General features: G+C 35.5%; 1 protein-coding gene across 3 annotated transcripts in view; it reads right to left on the reverse strand.

The window, feature by feature from the left end:
- The window catches only part of LOC134657443 (mushroom body large-type Kenyon cell-specific protein 1), a 256,270-nt gene that overhangs the window by 46,164 nt on the left and 198,650 nt on the right, over positions 1-11,456 (reverse strand). For all 3 annotated transcript variants that reach the window (XM_063512998.1, XM_063513000.1, XM_063512999.1), the window contains 2 exons: positions 4,914-5,149; positions 4,262-4,363 (listed from right to left, as the gene is read on the reverse strand). In XM_063512998.1, coding sequence (XP_063369068.1) covers positions 4,262-4,363; positions 4,914-5,149 — 338 coding nt within the window. The remainder of the gene's footprint in view (positions 1-4,261; positions 4,364-4,913; positions 5,150-11,456) is intronic.

Here is an 11,456-nt window from a genome sequence, read left to right on the forward strand (position 1 = left end):
CCATAATTGCTATTGTAAGGTAAAGGGTTTACAATAAACCGTCATTATGGGAGACAGTGATTAGAAATGGTGAAATGCGTTTTGTTTAATTGGTACGTATTTTAATGACTGTCATTATGGAAAATGGGGGCGGTATTGTGACAACTCGCTTACCGCTTTGTATTTTTTTAAACATTTATATTTCATTCATTCATATTTGAAAAAGAAATTTTATGCAACAGATGACATTTATGAAATCCATCTAAAAAGCATCATTCGTTATAAAACGCAAACATATAACATTTCTAATTTTACAGTACATATGGTGATACTTTACTGCACTAGTGCGATAATTAGCACATTACGTAACCGTCGAAAATTTAAAGGGCCATATGTAACTGTAAAACGTTGTAACAATACATGTGCGAATAGGTAATTCGCAACTCATGACAATTTAAAACATTTTTTTTAATTTATCGCTGCTCGTTGCGAATTTCCTATTTTTCGCACTTGTATCGTAATGTACCTACTATAATAAACCACGGTTGCATAATGACACGTTATGTAACAGTTTTACAGTCCAATAAGCCTTTTATAGGCTGGTCGACATTGACTTTGCCGCAATCTATTTTTAATTACAAGCCTCCATTTTATAAAGGGCAGATCGTTTTATAGATTAAATGCGAAAAGCTATACTTTTGTGACAAATAAGATTTCACATTTTATTGTATTAGTATTCATTTAATTTCGTCATATCATAATGCTTAGATTATTATGTAAGAGTTCTTAAAAGGCTTAATTTCGTACACTTTATTTCTTTATAAAAACTCGACTAATTAAAATAGCGGCTTAATTTAAATAAAAGGTACCTGTACTGCTAAACAAACACGCAAACATTTTTACTTTAGCGTTTTGCATAACTTCATTAAGTATTTTAATTTAAAAATATATTTATAACGGGACACCGAAGTACTTAATTTTGATCGAATTTCTCTGAACATGTTTCGATCCGTTACGAGGATCTTCAACTAGGGCAGGGGTCGGCAAACTTTTGAGAAGAGACAACGTAGAAATACCTAATCAGTTTTAGGAAAGTCAAAGAGCCATAAAAGTTGATTTTTATTGGCCTAAATCCTCTAAGGCCCACTTACACCACTCCACTAACCCGGGGCTAACCGGTTAAACCTGGAGTTACCATGGTTACCAGTACAATTTGACACTAGGTTAACGGTTTAACCGCTTAACTCCGGGTTAGTAGGACAGTGTAAGTGGGCTTAAGTGTTACTTTTTTGGGTGTATTGAAGAGCCGCATTTGTAGGTCCAAAGAGCCTTGTTTTCCAACATAGGTAACTAGAGCAACCAGTGCAACCACCCACAGAATAACTTTGAATGAATTTTACTTTCTAAACATAAACTTCTGGCCGAAGGGTGTCGTGTTTCGGAGGCTCCGGGGCAAACTGCCGAATCCGACGCCCTCAAGTCCAAAAAAAAACCAGACGATTAAACGGAGCCACGCCGTTTTGTCGCCTAAATAGTGTTTAGTTTTTTAAATTTATAAAATGCATATATGTTAGTCTATAAGGTATTTGTAATATGTTGTTGCCTGATTTAAATTTCTAAATAACATAAATCACTACATAAATTTAATAAATAGTATAAAACAAAGTCGCTTCCCGCTGTCTGTCCCTATGTATGCTTAGATCTTTAAAACTACGCAACGGATTTTGATGCGGTTTTTTTTAAATAGATAGAGTGATTCAAGAGGAATTGTGTATAATTTGTTAACCCGTGCAAAGCCGCAGCGAGTCGCTAGTAAATAAATAAAAAATAGGTTTAAACAGGCGTCGGATTTATTTTAGCTTTTTAAACGTAACATGACTATTTTATCAATAACGACTAGTTTCTTTTTCTCACGCAACGGATGTCATGACAGAACACATAATTACGGCAATTCAAGAACTATGCCACACCGCTAACGCACAATTTCCCCGAGTTTTGGAGCAATTCACAAAGAGTCGGTCCCACGGTGCCAACCCGGCTCGAATTATTACGAGCAAAAACTAGAATTATTGAGTACAAGCCGATATTTATAGTGAGGATGAAGAATGGATAGTATTTAATGATACATTTGTAAAAACTTTGTAAAGCTTTGTGTGTTGCCACCATTTTATTAGGTCTTAGTAAAATAATTAAAGTTTAGTACATTTCAGTAAGAATTACTAAAAAAGTGCAAAAACCAAATAACTTGTAACTTTTGTTAAATGGCTTAAGTAATTAATAAATAATCAGAAGATAACTAAAACTCAGTACCTAACTACAAAAAAATATTAATCTTATTTTTGGCTCTTAACTTTTCTAACAAAAGCTGTCAAAAAGTGACATCCGCTTGTATTATAAGTTACAAGCTTTTGAGAAACGGGCCCCTGATAGTAATTAGATTAGGTAGTGCGTTTTGGTTGTTAACTGTCGAAATATAAAGTAAAACAACAAACAAAAGTAAAAATACCAAAAAATAAAACAAATGCCTAATGCGGGATACCAAATAGAAATCAAAATTCATAAAAAGATTCTTATTCTTACCTTTAGCCACATTTTAACAAAAATAAATAAAGTCACAGTCCGTGTGACTAAAACCTTATTAAATAATGAATTTCAAGAACGGTATGCACCTAGATAAATCACACGAGGCCTATGTTTATTCAATACCGCACGTTACATGATACTCGATAATTGGACGTGTATTAGCTGTGACTCATTGCCATATAATTGCTGAAGGTTAAGGTTCGATTCCAATATTGATGTCATTTTTGACTCATCTGACAGTTAATGGAGGTTTTACACTGCATTTGAAAATTAATCGGTTAATTAATAACGTATGGACTCTTCTTAGAATCAGGTGCAGCTTATGTTATGTTTTTAAGTTACCTTTTTTTTATTATGTTGATGTACCTATCTTTACTAAAGTTAATGTTTAAAAGAGTGTCGCAGCATGGTCGGTTCTGCGATGGTAGGGTAAAGTAGGTATATATACCTACTTACAATATCAGTCAATAATATTAAAATAAAATACAAGTAAGTATTTAATAATTACGTTACGCATACACCATATTTAAAAATAGCTGTTTAAATGGGTAGAGCTACTAGAATTGGTAACGTATTTAAGAAACTACCTACGGTAAAAAAAATCCTAGTCAAGACCTTTATTCAGTGTTGAAGCTTCTAGTCATTCATACAAGGTTTGTACCTACGAGAGTCAATCTATTTGTTGTTATAAAATCTTCCAGGAAATAAACAAGTTCAAGCATCCGTGTGATAACTTATCGGTCGTATAAAATGTCCAACTACTTTCGTTGACAAACATTACGCAACGACCCTTGAAAGTGACGTAACCGATGCACCATTAAGGCGTGTATTCACCGCCGCGCCGCCCTCTTCCACCCTCCCCCTGATAGTCTGATGATGATGATAGTCCTTCAGGTCAATGATACAATATTAAACCCTGATAAAAGTCCGAAGATCACCCTAAAATCTTACACTTTCTGGACGATCATTAAATTTTTCTTAATTCCAATGGAGTTTGGAGAAAAAGTTTTCTCCGTCCCTTAATTAAAGAAATCCCACTGGGGTTTCTTTACCTACGCCTCCGATTCTCGAAGATTTTTAAAATCTGCTGTTGCTACAACTACAAGCCACCATATGATGTATCTAAAACTCAAAATTTTTAGCTAGCAGTGGTTAGTAGTAGTAGTAATCACTTTACTGTACACAACACACAGATTTACATAAAATCGGCGAACTTATCGCTTTAAGGGATCTCTTCCAGCTGACCTTCGAGTAGATAAGGAGTTCAAATTAGAGAGAAAAACTTACGGAATGCACATGCGGCGTCTAAAAAACTCTGACACTCGCGAAGACCGCCAGCATTCCTTACAAGTCAGGAGAAATCCTGACCCTACCCACATATCCCTAACTAAACCAGTTACATCAATCATTCACCCTCCATGCTGAAGTAACACTTGTCCGATAGCAATCTGACGGTTCATTCACCATCTACACCTATTGCCCAAATCAGTAACTTTATTCTCTCACCTGTCCTTACCTAAGAGGAAGGAAGACAACGAGCAAGCTAACACAACAACTAAAAGCAAAGGCAAATGCCGTGTCTTACAGGGACCTAAAGAACCTGGTCGAGGACCGCGAAAACTGGCACATACTCCACCGACAAGAGCATGCTCTTAAATTATGATGATGATCCTTACTTATTACCCAAGTCAGTACTCACCGCCGCGCCGCCCGGCCGCGCCTCCCCTCCACCCTCACCCTCCACGCAGAAGTAACACTTGTCCGATGGCTTCCAATCTGACGGTTCTTCTACCATCTCCACCTGGAACAGAGGGCCAGTTTAAAATCTATCACACTTGGACAAGAAATTCGAATGCAAGCTGAAGTTCCATTAGTTACTGAGTCACGATTTAGAGCTAAGTCCTGAAGATGAGGAGTCCTGGTGTCCAGGAGACATCGGGAGACTATCTTCGTAACAGTAGTGGTATTACCAACTTAGCGTTTGACAGAATGTTAAGTGTTCTATGCTTGGGTATGTTTGGCTGGGATACAGAGACTTTTATTTAAATGAAGAGTAGGTATAGGTACATACTTATTATTTCCTAGTTTTCTGCTTGTTTTCAATGATCTGCTGGTCTTAGACGCTGGAAAAAGATTAGTAGAAACCATAAATCCTTGGTTCTTGACGCTTGAGATATTTATGACAAAGATAATTTTACCTTTGGAACAGTAGCAGCTAGAAGTCTTGATAAGTGTAACTATCTAAAGCTCTCCGGCCTTTTTTCTTCTTCTTTGTCTTCGTTGATCTGCTCTATAGCTGGATGGGGGTCCCTGGACGCCATAAACCCTTAACTAAGCTCTAGACAACTTACCTTTGGGACAGTAGCTGGGGTCTTGATCAGTCTTTCTAATATGGTCTCTGGCCTTTTTTCTTCTGGCTTGTCTTCGTTGATCTGCTCTATGGTCTTGATCTTGAGGGCTGGAGGGGGGTCCGTGGAAGGCATGGACTCGTCGCTCGAGGGCTCGCCGTCGCGCTTGGGTAGGATCGCGTCTTGATAGAGTTTCCATTTTCTTCGACCCATCAACTCCTCTGCCACCCGTTCTAGACCTGCAATTAGATATTGTACGTTAGTATTTCTTTACATAATATAAAACAAAGTCGCTTCCCGCTGTCTGTCTGTCCCTATGTATGCTTAGATATTTAAAACTACGCAACGGATTTTGATGCGGTTTTTTTAAATAGATAGAGTAATAATTGAAGAGAAAGGTTTATGTATAATTTGTTAACCCCTGCGAAGCCGGGCGGGTCGCTAGTTTGTTTACAAAAGAGAGAGAATAACATGGGAGAGTCCACTTTTTAAACTGCCAATTTAAAGTGACGTTCTCGAACTAAAACAACTATATACTTTTCAATAAAAAAACTACGGGCTTTTAAACCCTATAACAGCCAAAGAGGTAAATTGACGTGATATTTTTACGATAACAAAATTCTTCCAACATTAAACTTTTATCGACCGGGATATGAACCGTGATTACTGATTACGTTTACCTTAATATCGGGAGCTCGAAAACAATACAAAAGGTAATCACGGTTCATATCCCGGTCGATATAAGTCTAGTGAAACTAACCGTGAATCATTCAAAACTGTTCATCCAACATTTTTATCACCGTAGTAATTTTTGCTTCTGTCTCCAGCAAAACATAATTTTATTTACGAAAATGTGTCGTCGAACCCTATTCCGCCGTATTTATCTGTTAATTAAGCAATAAATTGATTTATGTTCAATTAATGTCAACAGACACAGATAAAAAGTGCTTCAGAAAAATTAAAATAAAATTCCTTTATTATCAACAAAACACAACTGGGTAGGAGCATAATAAAAAACTTAAATTAAAACCCTTATAAATAAAAAAAAATTGCCGAATTCATGATCGCTTAGCCCATCCTGGCCCGTTTCTCAAAAGCTTGTAACTTGTAATACAAGTGGAAGTACCTTTTTAATAAAAGCTGTCAAAAAGTGACATCCGCTTGTATTACAAGTTACAAGCTTTTGAGAAACGGGCCCCAGAAGGCTGGCCGCGTTTTGGGTTTTATGGAGAGGGGATAACTTTCAGTGATAAAAGATTTAACATTTTTTATTTGTAAGAATTCTTAATTCTAAATTGAATAGGTGTTGTTTTGTTAAGTGGTGTACAGTATTCAGTCACACAAAACGACATGGAAATTATACAAAAACAAATATCTACTAATAACTGTAATAGATTAAATTCAAATATTCAAATTCATGATTAGTAATTAATTCAATTTATTATATGTATGAGATAAGTGTCTTTGTAGGTTGTAGGCAAAAATGTATTGAGAGTTTCGTTTAAGTACATACCTATACCTATATTTTGTCTTCGATTATAACAAAGTACTTGAGATTTAGATTTTGGTTTCCATCACTACATAGTATAAAACAAAGTCGCTTCTCGCTGTCTGTCCCTATGTATTCTTAGATCTTTAAAACTACGCAACGAATTTTGATGATGATGATACAATAGATAGAGTGACTCAAGAGGAAGGTTTATGTATAATTTGTTAACCCGTGCGAAGCCGGGGCGGGTCGCTAGTTGAAACATATACAGAACCCTTAAGTCAGACAGCATTAAAATATAACATTGTAAAGACGGCAGAAGTAATCAACCTATAAAAACTAATTCACTTACCATGCGTAAGTCAGGGCTCGGCAACCTTTTTTCGCGCTAATTGTGAATATATTACAATACTTTGTGATGTATCTTACGCCATGTTTTAAATAACAATCGTAATTATGGTTATGATTAGCATAAAGCGATGATTGATTATGCAAACGGTTGTTGCATGGGTGTGGAACATTTTCTTGGATTTTCTCTTTAAAAAAAACAGTTTAAAAACTATAACAATAAAAAAAAACATATTTATAATAAACGAGCGACCTGCCCCGGCTTCGCACGGGTTAATAAATTGTACATAAACCTTCCTCTTGAATCACTCCATATATTTAAAAAACCGCATGAAAATCCGTTGCGTAGTTTTAAAGATCTGAGCATATACATAGGGACAGACAACTCAGACGTCTGTTACCTACCTCTTCATCGCTGAACTAAATTGAATGAAATTCGGTATAGAATAAATATAGTTTGAGGCTCGTGGAAGGAAATAGGATAGTTTTTATCAATCATCTCATCATCATTAAATCGCGGGCAGTAGCTAGTACATTATATGTATTTACTTACATTACGATGGAAAATTAGAATTCCCTTAAAACGTAAATTCGCTAGCCTGCAGGCATCAATAAATATATTATCAATTAAACGAAAACCCATAAATCTTTATAACGATCCAATAAACCATCAACTAGACAAATATCGATAAAAAAACAGCAATAATTACACAAATCGATAACCACGATACCCTTACTAGGCTCAAACCGCTCAAACATTTAACGTATGCCATAAATATAAACCCGTTAGTTTTTAAAACAGTAACAAGTAAATTAAACATTTATAACCGTTTTTTAATCTATCCGACGTAAGATTAGAAGAAGAAGAAGAATAAAAGCATTTATTAGCACCATAACATAACCTTAAAAACTAACAAAGAGAACACAAAATGAGAGGTTGCACTAAATGGTACTCACTCAACTAGGTGTCACGGTATGAGCCACATGGCACACTCCGCGACGCTGATTTTCAGTAAGGCCCAGTGGATGGACTAGGTGGCACTCAGTAAAGGACACAATAATGTACAAAAATAAGGGATAACTACAAAAATAAGGGAAAACTTAAGTAAAACTAAAATTTAACATTAACAATCAAATCAAATTACTCAATCAAAATTAGCCTATACGTCTTCTGTATGTTTGTGGGGATTAAATAAAAAAGTCATCGTAGAAAAAACACAATTATACTTTTCATTTAGGATATCATCGCTATACTTACTCAACCTCATATCTGCAACAATCATTTGATGGAAATGTCGCTTTTCTTTCATTCGGAATACGGGTGTTTTTGTCATCAAATGAGTGTTGCAGATACGAGGTTGAGTAAGTGTACCCATAGGTCAAAAATATTGGGCCAATTTTATTTTATTGTTGATTTTTTTTTCATCAGGTTTCGATAACATTTGGTGGTTAGATAGAGTTCCCTATTCTGTAGGTACAATATAAGCGCAATTTCACCTATGACACAGAATAAATAATAGTACTAGGTACAGAAGACTCACTATCTAACAAAACGCGTCTGTTACGATCAGCACAGATATGGCCGCTAGGTGGCGACAGCGCCACGCGCGGCTTATGGCTAGCCACCAAAATTGGTGTGGAACGGATGTACTTTTAGCTATCTGTAGCAAAGTGACGAAATCGCGGAGTGAGCCACGCCTGCCTATGACGACTTAAAAATCTTCCTCTCAGTTACGAAAACGTAACTATGTAAGTTGTTTCGTAAGTCAACAAAAAATTACATAGGTAGTAACATTTTTTCGGGACCTGTTTTTGTCTCGTAGGTATTAAGTAGATAATTTTATTGTTTCTACTTGATATAACACCAATTAAAATATTTTCGTCAAATAATTTAACCCTTTAACGATCAAGATTAAACAACACATAGCTCATCGCCTCAACATCCTAAAAAAAACTGCATAAGAAAAAATGCAAGATGTTTTTTGCCATAGGTATACTAAATATCTACGTGTGCCTTAGGGTCATTGAGCTAGTTTCCGTCCATGCTCTATAGTTTTCGTCCACTTGACGGATTAGCAAATAATTTATTTCATTCTTACTTTGCTACTTGCGAAATATAATTTTTATATAGATAGATATATTGTTTAGACATTAAGGATTTCAATAAGTCCAAATTTGTCCAGCAATGTCGGTTTAAGTATATTAAAATTTCGTCAAGTGGACGAAAACTAGAGCTGGACGAAAACTAGCGCACTGACCCTATATTATAGTGTTAATTTGTTGCCTAATAGTAAAAAGCAGCAAAATGTACAGTTATTCCCAGTATTCTACGGGGTTCTGGGTATTACGGCCACCGAACCGAGACCCCGAGTTAATTTAGTAATTAAAGTGGCGTTGAACTTCTATGGATTATTACTGGGATTGTAAAGTATATTTTCATGTATTTAGTGACATTTAAAGTAATCTTTTATACGAACAACCCAACTTTTTTGTTCATAAAAAAAAAACATAAATATATGAACTTTATTTATTTTATTAATATTATATTTTTAACACGCCGTTTTGGGCTCAGAGTTATAAAAAACGGTAGGTAAATGAGACACTACAACAAAAAATTATAAATACCAAAAGCGATGTTTTAAACAAACTTTTTTTTTTCTTTTTAATTTCCGTTAGTTCACTTCGTCCATTATAATTGGCGTTATGAAGGCAGTAGAGGTGCTTACCTACTTTAATATGTGTTATATTATATTAGGTGAATTTAAATGTTGTGGTGGGTGAAATAGCACCTAATCTAAATATTTTTATTTCTAGTTTTATTAACTTAATTATATGAATAAAACTACATTCATATTAAAATATGAGATCTCATCATACAAGATAACAAAAAATTCACCAATGACGGTGTCTATCAGAAAATTTATGGACCCAAGTGAGTATTTTAAATTAATGTAAATTTATTTCATGCTTTTTATGGAAGCCTTGTATATTATAGCGCCCTAGGATAATAAAGATAAAATAACCTATTAAATATTTAAATAATCATTTACATAAGAATATGAGAAAACCTTAGTTGTATTTTACAAAGTTCTCGACAGTTAGATAAAAAAACGCACCTTTTTAGGTCTATTATTGCAGAAGGTTAGAATTAAAATGATACTGATTGTATTTTTATATGGAAAAATTGAAAATCTCATTTTATGTAAATAATATATTACTAAAATAATATTACGAAAATCCACCGAAGTATATACTTAAATATGTTCGTAAGAACACAATTATAAAATGGCTAACATTTTTTTAACGTTACATGGTATTACCCACCCCCACACCCCCTCCCCCGAAAAACGCAGCCTTGCTGGTTAGTCGAACGCAAACACATGTCGGAAAACAATGAATCATTATTATTATACATAACATTCGAACAATGCACATACCATACATAAGCTCCTGCGATAACAATTATCTAAAAACGTGTCTAAACTATTCCAAACTAAAACAGTCAAATAACAAAACAAAATGGCGTGACATATAATATGATAACCAACAAAGGATCCAGTGTGTCAATTATTCAAATCAAGAACGTCACAAGTGTTCCTAATTCGAATATGTATGTAGCCGTTTTTGTACGAGTGCTTGCTGCCTACTGATTGGCTAAAACTGCGATTAGAGTGGCCGTTTCAAGGTCGCCGTGTGCGTGTATGGCTGTCGGTGTGGGTGACGAGAGGACGCGATTGGTCGGTTGTGATTTAGAAAAATTAGGCGGTGTGAGGCATAAGCGAAATGTTGGTATTTTAAAGCTTTTTAGGGTTCCGTAGCCAAATGGCAAAAAACGGAACCCTTATAGATTCGTCATGTCTGTCTGTCTGTCCGTCCGTATGTCACAGCCACTTTTCTCCGAAACTATAAGAACTATACTGTTGAAACTTGGTAAGTAGATGTATTCTGTGAACCACATTAAGATTTTCACACAAAAATAGAAAAAAAACAATACATTTTTAGGGTTCCCCATACTTCGAACTGAAACTCAAAAATTTTTTTTTCATCAAACCCATACGTGTGGGGTATCTATGGATAGGTCTTCAAAAATGATATTGAGGTTTCTAATATCATTTTTTTCTAAACTGAATAGTTTGCGCGAGAGACACTTCCAAAGTGGTAAAATGTGTGTCCCCCCCCCTGTAACTTCTAAAATAAGAGAATGATAAAACTAAAAAAAATATATGATGTACATTACCATGTAAACTTCCACCGAAAATTGGTTTCAACGAGATCTAGTAAGTAGTTTTTTTTTATACGTCATAAATCGCCTAAATACGGAACCCTTCATGGGCGAGTCCGACTCGCACTTGGCCGCTTTTTTTCCTCGTGGACCATTATTTCCAGAAGTTATTTGAGTAAAATTAAATTCAAAACTAATGATTTTAAAAGTGTGATGGGGTCACGTTCGCCGGGGCGGGCGTGGCCTCATACAACTCCCCAGTTCCAGACAGGAACCAGGGTTTCCTAGTTAGCTCAGAGGAGAGAGGGGTACAGGGCAGCTAATAGAAACACAGATGCACAATGCAAATCGACGGGCTTTTATGCCGGTTTATTGAATCTAAACTATTTAGGGCTTAAGTCTAGGTATCCTAGGCTAAGACGGCGCGGGGTGACTCCGTTAGTCACTACGGTACGCGATCCCTACGCTACACGCGATTTGGGATACT

This window comes from Cydia amplana, chromosome 20 (assembly GCF_948474715.1).
Source record: "Cydia amplana chromosome 20, ilCydAmpl1.1, whole genome shotgun sequence".
NCBI lineage: Eukaryota > Metazoa > Arthropoda > Insecta > Lepidoptera > Tortricidae > Cydia > Cydia amplana.